General features: G+C 42.4%; 1 protein-coding gene across 1 annotated transcript; it reads left to right on the top strand.

Moving 5' to 3' along the window:
• The first annotated feature begins 6,850 nt into the window (after nucleotides 1-6,850).
• Nucleotides 6,851-19,515, top strand: AAGAB (alpha- and gamma-adaptin binding protein). The gene is made up of 9 exons (XM_009995279.1): nucleotides 6,851-7,035; nucleotides 7,989-8,085; nucleotides 8,871-8,960; nucleotides 11,564-11,647; nucleotides 16,633-16,715; nucleotides 17,425-17,518; nucleotides 18,278-18,382; nucleotides 18,881-18,930; nucleotides 19,422-19,515. Exons 2-9 carry the CDS (start codon nucleotides 8,052-8,054, stop codon nucleotides 19,497-19,499), a joined length of 618 nt encoding a protein of 205 aa, XP_009993581.1. The 5' UTR covers nucleotides 6,851-7,035; nucleotides 7,989-8,051; the 3' UTR covers nucleotides 19,500-19,515.
• The last annotated feature ends 442 nt before the right edge of the window (nucleotides 19,516-19,957 follow it).

Genomic DNA, 19,957 nt, shown 5'->3' on the forward strand with positions numbered 1-19,957 from the left:
TTCCCGGCACAGGAGCTCGTCAAACGTGAGTACCCAGCGCCGCGGGAGCGCGGCCCGCCCGTCGTTGCAGGCCTCGGCCTGGCAACTCCTCCCCGCCAGCCCCGACCCTCAGGTGCAGCCCCCGGGGTGTACTCACACGCCGGGCCCTGTCAGGGCGGCCGGCCCGGGCCCTGCCTGCGGCCTGTGAGCACCTGCCCTTGAGGAGGGCGTCAGGGGCCTCCTTGTTGCTTTAAGAAAATAAGCTGTTTGGGAGAGACTGTGTATGGCCGCACATTGTTCATTCTGTACCTTCTGACACCGAGGAGCAGGCGAGACAGAATCATGGGCTGGTTAGGGTTGGAAGGGACCTTAAAGCCCATCCAGTTCCACCCCCTGCATGGGCAGGGACACCTCCCACCAGCCCAGGCTGCTCCAAGCCCCATCCAACCTGCCCTTCAACACTGCCAGGGATGGGGACACCGGAGCAAGGGAAAAACAGCAGCAGACTAAATACAATCAGTCCCCTTTGGTTTCATCTTCCCATTTATGAAGTGAACAGAGTATCTTGGATGCTAAGGACAGTAGAACTTGTATAAATACCTGGTGGGTCAGAACTCTTGCTTTACTTCTGCTTTCCTTTCATGCATTAGACCATGTCTTGTCCCCGTGCAGAACCATAAGAAGGGAAAGCAAAAAAATTCCTCCTTTCTGCAATTGGCAGACTCATGGATTACACTTACTCCCTGTCAATACCTCAGATTCATTCTGTAGGAAGTGATTTTCTTGGAACCCAATCCCCCTTTTTATGGCTTGAAAAAGGGAACATAAAAATAAGACTTGATAGTAGAGAAAACTTTGGTAGAATTTTTAGTAAAACCAAGGGGGTTCCAGGAAGAAGCTGATTAGAAATATTGGTGGTTTTGCTGGTACAGCTTTGCTTTTTAGGAAACTGTCATGAACAATTTGGTGTGGGTACTAAGACATATAACTTAACAGCCCCAGCCTCTTTTCTGCATTTGATTGTTTCTGAGCAAGATGTCAGAGCCTGGTAAAGCAGAGGGCTGCCCCAGGGATTGGCTCCCTCCATCTCATTAAACCAGATAACAATGGCAGTACGAGGCCCTGCAGCCAAAGGCTACTTCAGAGCAGCCAGGTTGACAATGAATTATTTAAGGGGATTCCATACCAAAGAATAAGCAGTTCCTGTAAAAATCTTATTCTTAGTATTGCTTGGTTTTCAGGAAGATGTAAACAAATTAGAAGGAATTATTCAAGGTTCCTGTAGGTTGCCCTTGATTCTTTTGCATACTGAAGTTAAACAGAAAAGGAAGGTGAGCAAAAAGCTTCACAGAAATGCTATTGAGTCTGAGAAAGTCTGAAAAGTTAACTTCTGATACTTTTTTTAATGGTACTCAGTTTTAAATGTCTAGGTTTCTACAGTTTTCCAGTACCAAAACTGGAATCATGGAGTCTTCTGGTTGGACTGTTTCACAAAATACATTAAAATATTCCTGAAATGTATCATTTGCTAAAATAGTTGCCATGAGAATTTTGAGTTCCTGGTGCTCTTTGTAGGCAAACCTGTTTTCTAAGTAGAAAGAAGCCACTTAGTGTGTTCACTTCTAGCAGTTGTGTGAGAATCCATTTCACCTGCTGCCTGCCAGAAGCTTCCAGGCTAATTACAAGGCTTTTTTCCCCCCAGGTGTTTTCACCCTGTTAAGAAATGGTTTGAGAATGAGAAGAATATTTTAGTATATTTGCTACAAAATATTGTAGAATATTTGCTAGATAAATTTGTACTCTTTCAGGTGTCTGTGAGGTGCCCTGAATGCTTTTGTTAGGTGCTGTGACAAAACAAAGCTGTATTAAATGCACAGGGTAGGACTAGTGCTTCTCAAATATATTCATCACAAATTAAAACAGCAAATAGGATTGTTTTAGATTTCCAAAATGCTGGCCAACAGATAAAGGCTGCCTGGTGTGATTTTTTCCTCTTTTTGACTGTTTACTACTCTCCTCCCTCACAGGATTTTTCTGAGTTCTTTACTCCTTGTGCAGTTTGCAGGAGTATTTTTATGGTATATTCCACCAGGTGGCTCTCAAGGCCCAGAATGTGAGAACTACTTGGTGTACCTACCAACTAGGAGAACTTGGGATCAAGTAGGGGCATTGTCAAATTATACTGAATTATACTGTTACATCAGATATTCAACCTGATAACCACTGGGAATAGTGATCAACACTTTAATCCCTTTGGACAAGAACACCTGCAAAAAGCAGTTGTAATTATTCTGAAAAAAAATACTAGTAAACACATAGTATAAGTGTTTAAATATGAGATGGGAATTGGAAGACAGGGAACACTGCAGCAAGTGGCCAGATCTACATCTGGTTGTTGATTATTCAGCTCTTTTCTGAAAAGTTGCTTCTGGTCTCCAGTTTTCCTTTTAAAGCAGTATTTGCTGCCTTGTGCTTACTAAGCCTCTCTATTACAGAAAGAGAGTGCAGGTTAGGTTTCACCATTTTGCCATGGCCTCTTGTCTTTTGAACCAGGTTTTATATTGTCTAGATGCAAGCTCATGAAATTAAAAGGTAGCACGTTTAAGTCAGCAAATTGAGCATTAATGTCAGAAGATGTTGAAGTTAATTTCTGAAAGTATCAGTCGGAATTTTGTCCAATTTATTAAAAATTAGATAACTTGAGTAAAGAAAGGAGACAACTAATGAATTTGCTGAAAATCCTAAGCTGGTGACTGCCTGGAGGTAATAAAACCTTTTGCTCTGGACAGATTCCACACAAGTTTGGAAGTTCATGAGATATGATACCAGTCACTGTCAGTTGCTGGATCAAGCCATGAGCTGTTCTCACGTCTCAGTTGCTGTTGTGTTCTTAAATGGATTTCTGATAGAAAATGGGCCAAGTGAGTCATGAACTGGGATAAACTGGAGGCAGATAACAGTCCAGGTCCAACAAATGTGATCTCAGTGTAGGTCAGCATTAGTACAGGGGCTTTTAGGTGAATAGTGTCAGTATATACAGTACATAGGAGGTAATCACAATCATTCTGCTTGGAGAAGACCTTTAAGATTGTGTCCAACCATAACCAAACTCTACCAACCACAACCTAACTCTCCCAAGTCCAAATGACCTGAGCATGGTACTGGAGCTGGCTTAGAAATGGTCTCTTTGGTCCCTAGCCTCAATTTATGTCTTGGAGAGGAAGCAGCATCTCTTGCTCTGAAATGCTTCTATGCACAAGTGAAATACAGGATGTTTTAATTAGTAGTAGGAGGTAATATCATGAAAGTTACTTCAGTAACAGAAGTGTTCAGCATTGGTAGCTGCAGTGTTTCTTAGAGGACCTTGAACTCCAATTTATGTTTTTGAATGACAGTAAGCCATGTCCTTTTCTGGTATGAACTTTTCCATGCTTTTTTTTGTACTCTTTAATGGGGATGCATTTGAAGGCTGTTTGCATTCCTGTCATCTAAACAAGCCACTTCTCTACAAAAAAGCAAGTTAATTAAGTCAGCCCAGTAGACCCCCCTACTGTTGTGGTCAAAGGGTGACTCAGTTGGTTTTCCAGGCTCTTTGGATGGCAAGCCACTGACACTTTCAATGGCTGGGCAGTTTAAAATTAAAAATAAGTAACTCACTAGAGGTAAGTCTGACAAGCCACCTCATTTTCCCATATTATTTCTCTAGACATTTATTCTGTATCCAAATAAAACTTAATGGCCTCTATTCTGATGAATATTCTTTAAATTAGATATGAAACTATTCTGGCTGAATATACCTTTCATTAAAACAAGCTGTCTGGAAAGAAATTCCTTGAATCTTTACAACTAGTTCCAACATAGAATATATCCATGACAACTCAGTTTGAGTTGCAGTGTATATTTCTTTTGTAGTCACTGCTTGTTTAAAGGCCAAAAAACAATTTGGTCCAAGAGACTTTTGTGGCAGAGAACTATTCACAAGACGCCCAAAGTGCATTTAGTTTCCTACCATCAGTAATCAGGCTGTTTTGCTGTAATTTCTTAGAACCCTACGTGCAGGCTGAGACATGGCAAGTCTGAATCCTTTCAGAAGGTGCCTGCAGCCCCCCGAGTTCAGTGTGCAACATCTATTTTAACTGGGAAAGACATTTCACAGGGGGTTGGCAAAAGCTCTTGGGATAAATGATGGGTAATTGGAAGCACAATGGGATGAAAAAAGACTGCTGAATATACAGGAACAGTAGCAAGCAATGGGAAATGGGACACTTCATTCTTCCAGCAGTATTTTGAGGCCTAAATTTATCCATGAACCCTTTTGTAGCAACAACAAAAAAAATTGTTTGTAAAGCAAATGTGAAAAGTTCTTAAAAAAGATTTAGAAAAGCTGATAGGAAAGAAGTTCTTTCCTTTTTGATTCTTGCTGTGGTAGCTAACTTCACTGAGTGACTTTTGAACTGACTTCACTTCCTCACCCTGTTTTCCTCCTTTTGGCTTTCTAACTCTTGTCCCCAGTTTTCTGGGTTTCAGTAATTTCTCTGGGCTCTTTTGCTGTTAGGTTCTCATAGCACTGCTTTGCAGTTGTTGGTTTAGAGCTGATTTTCACTTATTTAACTGTCAAAACACTAGTTTTACAGCATATTTTCTGTGGCATTCAAAACCTGCAAACAAAACACCTGTTTTTCAGGGCAGAAAATGAAATTCATACCTGCATTTGAAAAATTAGGCAGCAGATAATTCCAGAAAGAAAAGGCATCCTTGGGTTTTGGACATAACAGTGACATTACCTGCATAACCTGTTTACTCTCCCAGTTGCTGGAGTTTTATCACATTATATCCAGTGTGAAAGCTACTCCATTGGCTCTCACATGTTTAAAATCCTCCTAGTCTGGTAACATTTAGCACATATATTAATATACTCCTTTTTACCAAAGATACCAAGCTAAATTATACCATATATAGCACTTAACTAATATTTCTGAAATGCCTTTATTATAACAGAATATGTACATGAAAGCCATAGATTTTTAAAGTGCTACACTCTTGTTCGATGTTCTGTTTTGCTCATTACTTGGAGAGATTTCTGAGGAAGGGGAGACTTGATGTATGACTTAGAGGTTGGTACTAGATCTTTAAGGTCCCTTCCAACTGGAACCATTCTATGATTGTGAGATTTGTGTAGCCTCAATTGAAAAGTTTAGGTCTAAAACAGGGAAGCTGTTCTGTGCTTTCCTGAAAGATGGATGCCTGGGTGTTTGCCTTGTATCAGTAGAGCATAACATCAGCTAGTGCAAACAAGGTGGAAACACCTGCTGCAAGGTGACCCCAGTCTCACCATGAGCTGTTTCAGGGCAAGCAGACATCCATATGCCCAAGATTTTGTAACATAAGAATGGAGAAAACAGCTTTTATGTGCCACTGGAACTGATATGTGCTCCTAAAGTGTGATTAAATACCTGTGAAAGAGTGAAAACCTTTTAAGATCACTGCTTTTGGTTAACTGGACTGATAGTTCCCATGTTTGTATGAGCAAGCCAGTGCTCTCAGGATGCTAAGTTCAGCATCAAGGTTTGTGTGGTATTTACTCAGTGTCAGATCCCCCAGCCTTAGGGTGACAGGGGTAGTCTAATCACAGAATAGCTTCTGCCTGAAGACCAATTACTTTGAAAACTATTGTCATCTAAATTAAAAAGTCAAACTTTCTTAGCCTGGAAGAAAACATGTAGATGTGGCATTCTTTCCTTTCTTTTTCCCTTGCTTTTTTTGAGAAACCTAGACAGGCAATTCCATCCCAGGCTTGTTTCCAAGGTCAAATTTCTCCCTCAGATTCACTGTGTCCTTCTCCTCACTGCTGCAAATAATTCCTTCTGGTTTAGAGCTCTGCTCTGTCATGTCCTGTGCACCACACTCATTCACCAGTCAGATTTCTCAGACTTGGCAGTTAGCTGCAACAATCATTGAACCTTTCTGTGGCAACCTCAGCAGTGGGTTTACCTGCCTTTTTTAAGACACAGATCATTTCAAATTAATGCCCAAACTGCTCAGGGAACAGCCTGTTCTGTCATCTCCAGGAACTGTCTCACTACCTTTAAAATATGGCCCTTAAAATCTTTGAAGGTCCATGTACTTAATGTTTTTTACCTCTTGTGATGCCCAAGGAAATTCTGAATGACTCAGTCAATTAATATATAATTGACCTGTGTATAAAGTGGCCATAGGGCTGTCTAGCTTGGACAAGATAATCTGCCCTTTCCAGGAGAATGTAGATGGAGTGCTCTGCTACCAACTAGCTCAGCGCCACCAGGTGGCTGTCATGCTATGAGACTGCAGACAGTGGAGGTTGCTACCAGCACACGAAGGGCAGTGTTTAACATGACATTATCAAAGCACTGCCTTGGATTTTAATTGTTGAACTCCTACATGGAATTTAATGGGAATTACAACTGAATTGTAGCAGCTTGGTTTATTTTTTCATTAGTTAGCTTCAAGTTTTAATCACAGTCAAGCAGTTCTTTCCATCTGACCAAAGATGGAAGGTTTGTGTCTGCTATATTGAAGTCTAGGTATTCTCTCCTGTTTGCAGGTAGTGAGTTTGAGGCTAACACTTTAAAAGGCATTTCCAGGAAAAAAATGCTTTCTTTACCATATTTTATTTTGAAAGCTAGCTAATAAACTCATTGGGAAGCTAAGTAATACACTCTAGGACATAGTAACAAATTGAGTTTGAATTTTTAAAGATCTTAAATATATGCTGTTCATTATAGTAAGTAGAGATAGCTCTGTGTTGGCATTGTCCCAAACTTCTCTAGACAAATTATGGTTTTGGTGCTGGTTTTGTCATCTGTCTCATTCATTTTCTTTCTTCCAGGTATCACAGGGAAAGATGACCTTACTGTGGGTGCAACTACAAGTGGAAGAGTGAATTTTTACCCCTGGACAATAGACAATAAATACTATTCTGCAGATATTCACCTCTGTGTGGTACCAGACACCTTTCTTGTCACTGAAGAGGTTGCTGAATCTGTGCAAGCATTTGTTGTGTACTTCGACAGCACCACAGTAAGACTCCCCTGCTTTATTCTAGTGCTTGGTCTGGGTGATGTAATTGTCTCAGCACAGTGATAACCACAAATCATATTCTCTCCATCTTGTGCCAGCCATTCCTTTCAGACTGGTCTATTAATTGTCAGTAGATCAATGTTAATTTATGCCTGCTATCAGTGGAAACAGTTTTCTTCCCTTTTAGTATAATACTCCAGCTGGAAGAGAGGTTTGAGGGTGGAGAGATGCCACAAAGGTAGGCAGCTCCTCCCCCAGCCCACCACCTCCAGCTGTACTCCAAACTGGTACCAGTTCAGCAAGGCTGCTTTAGGATAGTCAGGAATGAGGCAGCTAACTATAAGATTCAGTGCTAGCATTTCACCCAAAATTCTTTCTACTAAGCTGGCAGCAGCAACAGCAATACTTTAGCAACACCCAGAAAGATCCTAAGGCCCCCCCAAACTGTAAATAAGTAGCTGTTTTTCACTATAGATGGGAAAGGATGCAAAGCACTTTCAACAAAGACCTTTAACCAGACATCTTGGGGCTGTCTCAGCCTGAACCAGAACAGTGGGAGTAGTTCAGCAGCCCCCATAATATCCACCTCAGTGTGGAAGATGCAGCAGCAGCACACTAAACCTGACACAGGCTGAAAGTGAAGTTCTCATGATTAGCCTTAACTAAAAATCTTTCCTAATCTACACTAAGATTGCATAATTAATATTAAACATGAAAGGAAGACTGAGGGCAGTAGGATTAACTCATCTGTGAGGGAAGTCAAGAGTCAGAAGGAAGTTGTATTCTAATCAGAAGTTGACTTATACACAAGTATCTTAAACATACTTGGTATCCATGATATATGCAGCCTAGTTTATTTCCTTACTACATTTGCTTCTAATACAATCAATGATTTAATACTGAAGTATTTGAGGATGTATTCAAAAGAACTTTTATCCTTTTTCCCCCTTTAGAAGTCTGGATTGGATAGTGTCTCCAAATGGCTTCCCCTGACAGAGGAGTGGTTACCAGAAGTCATGATCCTGGTTTGTAACAGAGTATCTGAAGATGGTATGAAACCCAGCAAAGTTCCATCCTGACTTAGTTATTAACCTTGCACAGTAATTTATTTTCTAATTAAATCAACACAGTTGTTTCTCAAAATATCTGTGGGATCCTGGGCTTGAGATCTGATTGTGAAGAGCCAGGTTCCTCTTGTAACTAGAAGCAGAAGTTGTAAGCTAGTTGTGGTTAAAACTGAACCAGGATTTTAGAAGGTTGCTGAAAATGGGCTCTGTGGATCCCATTCCCAGTATGCCAGCATGCTCTGCCAGGTACCTGAAATTCATATTGGTGGATGTTGGTGATACTCTCTGGTGAAGAATGATGACTGTTGGTTGCTGAACTGCAGTGGAAAGTACAATCTTTTTTTGTACTTTTTTGACCATTTGGACATTAAACACATTTGCTTTGGTTCTAGATGATTATCTGCAATACAACAGCAAGCTGCAAGATGCAGATACATCCCAGTAATTTAATTCAGAGTAAAACCTAGAGTAATACAAATCTTCGTTCTCTGTGGCACTTCACTTACATTTCCCTTTGAGTGTGCCCACTGCAAAGCATTTGATTTTATGGTGCTCAAAAAAAACAACAAAGGAGGAGTTTGTTTAATTAAAGGAGTTTCTGGGATCAAATCCAAGTTGAATGAAGGACCCACACCAGCTACTATGTAGTTTTTCCCTATACAATCCAGAATGAGCAAACAACTTTGAGAATAAAATGTAGCTAAAGATTCAATTGCTGATACTAGTCCCAGGTGTGTATGTTTGTGTATTTCTGTGCCCCAATTTTAGGTGTTAACAGACAGAAAGCTCAAGAATGGTGCATCAAGCATGGCTTTGAACTGGTGGAACTTAACCCTGAGGAACTGCCTGATGAAGATGGTATGCTTTAATTTTTAGACTAAGTACACCAAAATATCTTCTAAATAAAGTTATGCCCCTTGCAATTGTTTATGTGCTACATGATTACAGCATGGAATGCTCCCAGTTGGTGAGGCTTAGTATCAGCTATAAAAGGTCAGGAGGAGGAGGAGGTTATTTCCTCCAAGAAATTCTGTTTGTCTCCTCCCAAATACAGCTGCTGTTTATGTAGCACCTACATAAAAATAATATCTGCTCCTTTTTCTGGCACTAGCCCTAGGTCTGTAGTGATAGATCACGAGTATTTATACTCCAACTCTGGAAATAAATCTAAAAAAACCCCAAGAACCAGAGAGATGCACAAGGGCAGGAAAGCTGGCTTTTAAAAAATACTGGGAAAACCACTGTACATACCAAGAGATGACAGACATAATTGAAATAGTGAGATGATGGACTGAGAAGGGGAGAGTGTTAAAAACATTTTAGCATAGCACCCACTGTTACACAGGAAATCAACCAGTTTCAGAATCACTGGCTGACCAGAGCTCAACAAAATCCTATCAAGTCAGAAGAGTAATGTGTGATGTTCCACTACAGAAAAGCAACTGTGCATTTCCTGACAGCCTTATCAGCAGCAGCCTTATCACCCCTTTCTGTGGGACAAAAAAAGTGTTTACATCTTACCTCTACAGAACCAAAATGAAATAAGTGACTCTCTGTTTCCAAGCCTGAGTGGAATTAGTTCCTAATATTCACTCTATTTCAGGTTCACCAAGCACATAGCTGTCACCAAAAATAATTCAGCCTAAAGGTCTTTTAAGCTAGAACTCAAGTTTCCCCCTTGCCCCCCTTTAAAGGCTTAGATAAAAACTGTCTTGAGTAGCTCAGAACCCTCCTCCTCCCCCTGCCTGTATTTCTTTTTGGCACTTAGTTAGGCAGGGAGGCAGGGATGCACCTATTTCCAATTTGTAGAAGAAAAATTGGAAGTTGGTACCCCTCAAACTGTACCCTGCTTATGAAGTGGTTTAAAAGGAAATACTAGTAACATTAAATCAAATTATTTACCATTAGCTGGCCAAGCTATTTACTGTTTAAATAATACAAGTACTCACAGAATCACTGAGGTTGGAAGGAACCTTAAAGATCATCCCCTGCCATGAGCAGGGAACCCTACCACTAGATAAGTAATGGCAATAACAATCCAGGATGTTAATCTTCAGAATATTAAGATTTGTGTTCTTTCCTGGATTTTTTTAATACAGTCTTTGATTCACTGGAACTCCTGCACAGGAGGAGAAGTGTTCCAGTGAATACCATTTACCCCATAAACATACCATATGGATTACAAAAGATAGAATGGATACAGTAAACATACTGGGCTAGTATCTGATTAAAAATTCTGACTCCTCACAAATGAACTGGGGCTCTTGCTATGAGGACAGTGTGAGTTGTTTGTGCAGTAAGGACAAGAACTCTTGAGATGAGACTCCTGATAATGACTCTGGTACAAAACTAAACAGGGTGTCATGGAGGGCAAACTATTTGATCTCAGAGGTCACAGACAGCTTTAAGTTCATGTTTGAAAGCGGTTTTAATTACTGCACCTGTCTCTGAGTCATCCTAGAATAGTTTGATTTTGAAACAATCACATTTTTGTATCCAAAGTTTGGTTGTTTTTCTTTTCCCCTGTTGCTTTGTGAGACAAACATGGGAAGCTGACTAAACAGAGGAAATGGGAAAACTGACTTTGTACAAAGTGGTGTAACATCTATTCAGTGAAGAAGCTAAAGCCCTATTAATGCTTCCCCTGGTCTTTCCAGTTGATGTAATTCCCAGCATTACTGGAACATTAGTTTTTGAGATTGCTTTACAATGATAATTTCATTTTTAGCAAGCATCTCATTTTTTTAAATGGCTGAAGTTCTTTACTTTCCAAAGGAAGAAAAGTAATTCTAGCATCTGTGTCATACAGCCACTCTGAAAGATCTTTGGGGGAAAAGATGCCCTCCTTTTAACAGCAACTTAATTTTCTGTTCCTGTTAAATTTGCTGCTACTATTTACAGAATTACAAAGGTTGGAAGGGTACTTAAAGATCAACAGGTTCTAACCTCCCTGCTATAAGCAGGGGCACCTGTCACTACACCAGGTTGCTCAAAGCATCATCCAACCTGGTACTGAACACCTCCAGGGAGGAGGCATCAATAACCTTCCTAGGCAACCTGTTCCAGTGCCTTACTGCCCTCATAGTGAAGAATTTCTTCCTGATGTCTAACCTGAATGTACCCTCTTCCAGTTTAAAACCACTACCCCTTGTCCTGTCACTTAACAATACAGGCCTCATGCTAAATGTTCAGCAAAACCCCACTCAGAATGCAGGTCTCTCCACAAATGAGCCTACAGTGCAGGAAACCTAGAAGCCTCAGCCAGGATCTGAGACACTGATTTGGGTTTGTTTGGCCTCTCATGAAGCAGAGGCCAGAAATCAATGTTTCGTAACAAAAGCAGTAAATCTTACAGATAGCAGCAGGAGAGAGCAGGCATTCAGACATAGCTCCCTCCTTCCAGACATGTGATGGTTTTGGTGTCATTGTCAGGAGAACAATGTCTGTCTCTTCTGGTTTAGATGACTTCCCAGAGTCCACTGGAGTGAAACGAATTGTCCAAGCCCTGAATGCCAACGTGTGGTCCAATGTAGTCATGAAGAGTGGTGAGTAAAAGCTTCCTCTTTATTAGCTGGGGAGAGCACCAGGCCTACAGGCCTTGGTGGTCTGAGCAAACATTTAAACTGAGCAACTACAGCATCAGTCTGGGAAGAACTAGAGCACTCCTCAGCATTTCACACGGAATAGCAGGGGCTCAGCTGCTGCTTTCATTGGCCATAATGCACAGAGAAACTTCAAGGCAATCAGTGGGACTTATCCCTGTTTCAGCAGCTGTTCCTGCTCTCCCTGCACTTTAACCTCCTCTCTACCAACAACTTGAGTTAAATATTCCACTAATTCTCCAAATTCCAATGAAAAATGAACACTTATTCCACCAAACTCTAGCAACAAATAGCTAGTCATTACCAGAATGGCCTGAAAACTGAGGCATGGTTTGGTGTAGAAGTAGTAAGTGTGAAATACAAAATTGGTTAGGTTTTTTTAAAATAAAATAATTTGGAACAGGGATGAAAATAGCAAGTGTAGAGATGAGCTATGGCAAAGAAGTGATTTCAAGTGTCTGCTGAAGAACATATCAAGTGCATTGCAGGAAGGACTGTCTCCCCTACAGAAAACCCCACATGAGTACATGGAAACTACAGAATTTTTTGAAAACAGTACAAAAGCCAGGCAACCTCATAATTCCATGCAGATAATTGACTATCAGGTGGTTAGAGTTTTGGAAAAATCCCACTAGGGTTGGGCTCATTAGAAAAGGCAGTGCTGTGGCTGGCCCTGGATAACTGCAAGTGTACATGCTTCCATTTACTTGAAAACCTGGAATTACCTTTCTAATAACACAAGCTGTTGCAGGAAATGCAGGAACATTTCACTCCTGTGGAGGGCTTGGGATGCTTCTGCTGCCTCCTGTCACTGCAGGATGCTTTCTGGGTGTCAGCAAGCATGAGAGCTGCTAAAGCAATAATCTTAATTTTTTGTATTTAAGGTAGCCTTTTGAGTGTTTCTTAACCCACATCAGAATGAGGTCAAGCTAAGGTCTAACTGAAGGTAACCCTTGCACAGAAATAGGAGCCATCTGAGATGGTGTGATCTCCCTGGTGCTAAAACCCATTGCTGAGTAGCACATTTCCTGCCTTTGGCAGATGCCACCTTACAGAACTTAGTCACAGTTCAGTTCTTGGTGTGGGGAAACTCCTGTGCATCATTAGTGTGTTCTGTAAAGGTCAGACTCCTTGAAAATCCAGATTTTCTGTCTCCACAGTACAGAAACCACACAGCATTGATGCATGTTACTACAAACCCCTCAGGAAGTAAGCTATATTTGGAAGTTGTTGCAGCCTGAGTGCCTTCAAAGGGAAACTGTTGAGCTCATTTTACTTAAAATAAACCTTTTCACAACCTGTAAAGTATCTTTTGTTTTCCACTTCCTCCTGATCCTGCAGACTGGCAGCCATGTAAATCCAGCTCCAGGTTTCCTCCTGAATGCCTTGTGACTGCTGGCCATTCAGAAACCATGCACTCAAAATTCATAGGAAGATTTTTCATGGAGTACAGGATACTTCTGTAGTACTAAAAGCTTCTGGCACTGAAGTGTAACTGTCCACATCCACCCCATGTTACAGCCTTACTTCAGCTATCTCTGTGTATGAGCATTTAACTTCACAGGCAGAGCATGAGTGACTTTTTTCAAGTACAGGCATTAAACCTGTTATTTGTGGATATTTTAAACCTAAGCACAATTCTTAAGTAGTTTTTCACACCCCCATTGAGAAAATTCTTGAGCTTTTGATTTTTTTTTCTAATCATTAAATACATTCATTCTCACATCAGTTCATGAAAATAAATAATAAATATTGCCTAAATGAATTATAAATATCAAACAATACTACATGCTTTGTGAGTAAATAAAGCAGCATTGCCTCTACTGAAAGAAAACCCAGCAGTCTTACCTGAGAGTCTTCAGGGAGCAATTCCCTTCTGCAGTTGGCAAAGAGCTGGTGGTTCTTCAGGCCTCAGAGCTCCCACCAGTCTGAGAATCAGGTGGGTTTTGTGCAAAAGAGAAGTCATTCTTCAGCTAACATCTTCCTCCCATCAAGGTGGGGCCGAGCCATTGTCCTCAGCTCCCCCCTTCAAAAGCAGAACCAGCTCACCAAGGTAGTGAGAAGAGAAACAACTTCCTGCTCTCTAGAATCAGCTGCTTGACTCCTCTCCTGCTTAAATCCCTGCTCAGTGATCCCAGCTGAAGCTGGTTACCTAGGGTGGGGCCAGGAATTGGCTCCATTTACAAACAATTAGCCTGATTTACAGCGACTGTTTAAACTGAGTTATTTAAACAAATTAAGAAGTTTTACTTTTTCATTCCAATTTTATATGGAAGTCAGGTTAACCATGTGGCTGCTAGAGACAGATTAGAGAAGAATAGTAGATAAAGGCAGAGAAAATGAACACATATAAAAATAACTATATATATATAAATAACTATATATATATATATATTCTGAAACACTGCTCAGAGCAGTGTGCTGGAGATCCACAGCTACTGATGAGTGACATCTGATAAAAGCCATCATCATCGTCATGGAGCCACTAACTGCTACAATGAGTGAGGCATTTTTTGGCCTTGGTGCTGTAAGAACCCTGTGCAGGGCATCAGCCATGTCCTGTCTTGCTCCCAGAAGCTGAAATAAGTTTTACATTCAATACAGAGTTTATAGAAAGGCTTTTTTCATGGGTGTGCCTGCAAGTGTTACATCTGCCACCTCCGTAATCATGGATCCAGACAGAAATAGCTGCTTTTCAGAGATCCCTGCTGGAGGGTCCAGGTCTTTCTAGCTGGGACAACAGTTTGTAATTATTAGGCTGGCTGAGGTGATGTGTTTGTGCTGGTGATGGGGATGGAGCCACTCTGTTCTGTACAGGGTGAACTAACATCCTAGATCTGAAAGAGGTGCATGGTGAGGTCACTTCATCCACTCCTCTGCCAACGTGGGAATGTTCTTTCTCAAGTACATTCTGGACTGCAATGTCCAATCTTGCTTCAGATGACTCAGAAATTGGCTAAGTGTCCATCTCTACAGTCTCCCTAAAACCAGCTCTGAATCTTGGGGAAGCTGCTTTGCTTTGGGTTGCAAGTCTTTTCTCACCTAATTACCTGTTAATTTAGCTGGCCAACTCCCTGGGCTGCCAAGTCACTTGCAGGTGAACATTTTTAAGGCCGTTCATTTGGCTGGACTGCTTGACTTCTTCCCAGCCCCTTGGTGAGGGATCTGTTAAAGCACTAGAACTGTATCAATCACAGAATCCTAGGGGTTGGAAGGGCCCTGGAAGGATCATCCAGTCCAACCCCCCTGCCAGAGCAGGGGCACCCAGAGCACATCACACAGAACCGTGTCCAGGCAGGTTTGAATGTCTCCAGTGAAGGAGCCTCCACAGCCTCTCTGGGCAGCCTGTTCCAGTGCTCTGTCACTCTCACAGGAAAGAAGTTTTTTCTGATGTTTATGTGGAACCTCCTGTGTCCCTCTTTGCCCCCACTGTCCCTTGTCCTATCACTGGACATCACTGAACAAAGCCTGGTTCTGTCCTCCTGACACTCACCCTCAACATATTTGTAAACACTGATGAGGTCGCTCCTCGGTCTCCTCCAAGCTCAAGACACCCAGCTCCCTCAGCCTTTCCTCATCAGGGAGATGTTCCACTCCGTCATCTTTGTGGCTCTGAGCTAGACTCTTTCAAGTAGTTCCCTGTCCTTCTTGAACCGAGGGGCCCAGAACTGGACATAATATTCCAGATGCACAAAGGCAGAACAGAGGGGGAGGAGAACCTCCCCTGACCTACTAACCACACCCTTTCTAATGCACCCCAGAAGGCCATTGGCTTTCTTGGCCACAAGGGCACATTGCTGGCTCATGGTCATCCTCCTGTCCACCAGGACCCCCAGGTCCCTTTCTCCTACCCTGCCCTCTAGCAGGTCAGTCCCCAGCCTGTACTGGTACATGGGGTTGTTCTTCCCCAGATGTAATCAGAGTCAGTTGCAAGAAATCCCTGCTGGGGGGAGCACCAGGGGAGAAGAGGACTGGGAAAGGACACACGTTGGCCCAAGGACACGGTGGAGACTCTTAAACAGGAAATGAAGTCTTCGCAGTGCTCTCTAATGGAGATGTGTTTACATGTTTTCTAGAGAGCTGATGGTTTGAGTTACAGATTCAACTCTTCAAAATGAAATTTTGTATAAATGGCAAAGTTGGGCAGTGCATAAAAATGACATCATCTCAGCATCTGAGTCTGAAGTTTAGTCATTAGTGTAGTATTAATTGAAAACACATTTGTTTAAAACAGTAATCTTAATATTTGTGTAACTGCAAGTATTGACTACTCAGTGCAATGCCAGATGAAAACATGGCTTAGAAAAACAACCACCTCATAATATCACCTGTTATACATATATTTGTATTTTTAATATAAAGTTAAAAAAAATACTGCTAGTTTAATTTAAAAATACTGCACTGCCTCTGATATCTTAGATGATTAATTTTAGGTTTGAATGAGCTTTTTTTTCAGTTGAATTTTAAAAATGCCATTGAAACACACAGTAGGTTGGCAGCTGTGGGAAGCCCAAAGCACCTTTTAGTGTGAAGACACGTTGGATTTGATGTCTGGGTCCTTCCATTAATTCTGAATTAGCAATCACCACCCTCATAGTGAAGAATTTCCTCCTAATGTCTCACCTAAATCTCCCCTCTTCAAGTTTTAATCCATTCCCCCTCATCCCATCACTCCCTGCCCTTGTCCCAAGTCCCTCCCCAGTTTTCCTGGAGCCCCTTCAGGCACTGGAAGGTGCTCTAAGGTCTCCCTGGAGCCTTTTCTCCAGGCTGAGCAACACACCTGCTTAAATATATTTTCAAGTACCCTGACACAGTTTTGCAGAGTGCTTTGTGTCTCCCCTGAAATAGTCTCAATCCCATCTGATTAATTACAACTATTTGTAATAATCTTGCACCTTCTATCAAACTAACAGCTGGTTTGTTTTCAGACAGGACCCAGGGCTTTGGTCTTCTCAGTACATTAGCAGGTGCCAACTGTAGCATTGGGTCAGAAGAGAGCCAAGACACAGAAGTAAACAGTAATTTTATCTATAATATATATTGTTTATAATAATATTTACTGATCTTTGCTCATGCTGGTTCTTGTGTTGCTTCTTCCTTGGGGAGGGGGCTTTCCTCTTTTCCTCCTTTCTCAAGAGGTGCTTCACAGCCTGCTGGGATGTGTTTTAAAGGAAACATTTCTGAGGTCTGAAAAATTCTCTGCGTGTTTCTTACAAGTGCCCCTGAGACAGCTGTTCCCAGGAGCTGGCAGCTCCTGGCTGGGAGCTTGCTGGTTTCCAGGACCTGGCCTCAGAACTCCTCACTTTCCCTGGAGGTGTCTGGCTGTGTGCCCAGTGGTGGGGCCTGAGCCCACTGACTTCCTCACTGTGGGAAGGTCTGACCTCAGACAACCCACTGGATCCAAGGAGAGATTACTAAAAGCTCCCCTCAGTGTGTGGGTTTTCATTAACAGCCAAGAGCAGGAGTTTATGCAAAACAACAACTATCACTTGATGGTGTTATTTAAAAACCAGTAACAAACCCATCACAGAAACCCCTCACGTGGCACCTGGGCACAGTCTTGCAAAAGTGGCTTTTCATAACACCCGTGGTGCGGGTTCTGCAGAAAATGGCAGTTTCTGATAAAGAGATTTTCTGAGTCAAAACAAGAAGCACCTGATTTGCTGATGACGCTTTTTAGGTGCATTATTGGGTACTAATACCTGCTTGTTTCCTGACAGTCCAATCCAGCAGCAGCAGACAGTGAAGAATCCCACTCAGACAGCAGAGAAGGTGGAGCTAGCACAGAAAACCAGCAGGTGGACAACACTGCAGGTAAGCTCTTTCTCTGCTGGGCAGATCCCTGGCTGGGGGGGTCCCAGAAAGCCACTGGCTTCTTATCAAGGAAAAGTGTGGGCTAAATGCACTTGCCAGAGCCAGTAGAGGTTAATTGTTTAGACTTGAGGTGTTCTCCTTCCTGGAAAAATTAGCCCAGGTTTGGAAAGGACAGAGCCCCTGCAGTGCTACCAGCTGGAAACTCTGATTGATGACGTTCCCTGCTCTATTGTGTGGATCTAGAAACATCTTTATCAGAATAAATTGCAGAGAAAAATCCCTCCAGTTTGGCCCAGCAGGAGGGGGATGAAGTGACTCTACTTGGGTCAGTCCCAAGAGCTTCAAGTGTTTTAAGCTACAGGTCCTTAAATAATTGCACCATTCCAGGAGATGGGACTTTTTTACAAGCTGTAGGGGCAGACCCAAAGGCTGGGTGGTGGTAGTTGTGGTCTGAGCTTAAGTCTTGTTACTCTTTCATTTACTCTGTGGCTGTTCCTGACAAATCATTTTCTAATAATCAAGAAACCTTAAATACTGGATGAACTCAAAGCCACTCTTGCAATGCAGCCTGTCAAAGTTCACCACCAGTGACAGGATGCCAGGAGTTGTCTCTGAACAGTCAGGACATTCTTTCCCTCATGTGGGTGAAGGGGGGGGGGCTTTGCAAACAGGCTATGCAGATGTTGCTGTCAGAAAGGCTTTCCTAGCTGCTGACAGAGCAGGGATTTACCTTAGCTGAGCTGGATGCACTGCTTTCAGACCCTGTTTTGGACATGGACATCCAGGAGTTGGCCAACCTCACTACCAGAGACAGCGACCTGGAGAGCTTCGAACGGCTCTTCTCAAAGCTGAAGGAAATGAAAGGTAATGCCCCAGAGAGGCACACTGAGCTGTGTCACCTCCTCTTGTCACGTGAAAGCCAGCGTGTGAGCTGAAAAGACTGTACAATCCCTGTTCTCCTGCCTGAGATTCTTCATAAGTAGCTCATCCTTTCATTCATTTGCCCTTCATCTTGATAGTGCTCTTGAAAGCAGCAGCTGGTGCTCAGCTGGCTGCTGCCGTGCTGTCTGTGAGCTAATGCTGCATTTGTCTGCAAACCCACAACAAGACTTGTTTGGCTTCTTTTGAGCTCTACAACCATGTGCCAGCCTTGCAGCTTAAAGCTACAGATGTGTGAGGTGAAATCTAGTGTGCTCAGAAGCATCAGGTGTTTGGGAGTTGACAGTCACTCTCACTAAATAAGATTCATTTTTTATGACCTTAAACTTGTTTCTGGGTAGCCCCCTCACACCAGCTGCAGTGGGCATTGCTCTCCCTGCTCACTCCTGAGTGTGACAACCTGAGTCCTGTTCTTTTCTACAGATAAAGCTGCAATGTTGCCTCATGAACAAAGAAAACTGCACGCAGAAAAGGTGAGTGTTTGGGACTGCATTATTTTTTTTTTCCTTTCCAAGCCATAGTTACTTCTCTTGTAGAGTTCCTGTCTTAAGAGCACAAGAACAAACTGCACCGTCCTAGGGGAGACTGGCTGGAATCTCCCAGGGACTGAGTAACAAACCTGGAGTTTTGAAACCCCAGAAGAGGCTTTTCCCTTTCCCAAGTTCTGCAGGGAAGGCCCTGCCATCACGCAGGGGGTAAGCCAGCTGCCACTTCAGCCCATGGAAGAGCCTTCAGCTCAAGGAATATGTAATCCTGCCTTTATTACCACAGGATTTGTGTCACATGTGCCTGCCATGAATTGCAAGTTCCTGCCTCTGTGTTGTTGAAATGTCTTGACTTCAGGGAGGATCAGCTTTGTTCTCAGATACACGGTTGCTGGATTCAGTGGCTGCTCAGTTTCTGGGTTTTGGCTGGTAAATGCAAAATCTTCAGTCATTTGAGGGGAATCTTTGTCCATTCTTAGGTGGCCAAAGCATTCTGGATGGCAATTGGGGGAGACAGGGATGAAATTGAAGGCCTCTCCTCTGATGAAGAAAACTAAGTTCTCATGTTGCTGACGGGGACAGAGCGACCCTGGAGGAGGGATCTCCAGCCAAGAGTGTGGATGGTGAAAAGCCCCATTTAGCTTTAGTTGCTTTCTTTGGTTACAGGATTCTCTGGATCATTGCAGTAAATAACACATTCCACAGCAGCTCATGGGTGGAGGGCTTTTGTCTGACTGTTCATTTATTCTCTCTCTGAGAGTTCTGGAAGGCGATTCATGCAGTTAGAGGGAATAATCATTAGTTTACATTTTTCAAATTAACATTTTTATTGTTTCCTCTTTCAAGTAAAGACATTTACTCACAGTGATCTGCCTGCAAATGGCTGGTGGCTGTGAAGTGACTACTTAATTTGAAACCCAGCGTTTTAGATGTAGGCCTCTTGGATGTTTTTATGTAGCTTTATAGCTGATTTACTAGTTAAAACAAACCAGGTTTATATGAGCCATGAAGAGAA

Source organism: Chaetura pelagica, unplaced genomic scaffold (assembly GCF_000747805.2).
Source record: "Chaetura pelagica isolate M959 unplaced genomic scaffold, ChaPel_1.0 scaffold453, whole genome shotgun sequence".
In the NCBI taxonomy this organism is placed as follows: domain Eukaryota; kingdom Metazoa; phylum Chordata; class Aves; order Apodiformes; family Apodidae; genus Chaetura; species Chaetura pelagica.

Coding starts and splice junctions, on each gene's coding strand:
- AAGAB (XM_009995279.1), top strand. CDS start 8,052: ATGATCCTGGTTTGTAACAGAGTATCTGAAGATG. Junction 16,716..17,424: donor AAGAGAGCCAAGACACAGAA/GTAAACAGTAAT, acceptor GTTTCCTGACAG/TCCAATCCAGCAGCAGCAGA. Junction 18,931..19,421: donor GAAAACTGCACGCAGAAAAG/GTGAGTGTTTGG, acceptor GTCCATTCTTAG/GTGGCCAAAGCATTCTGGAT.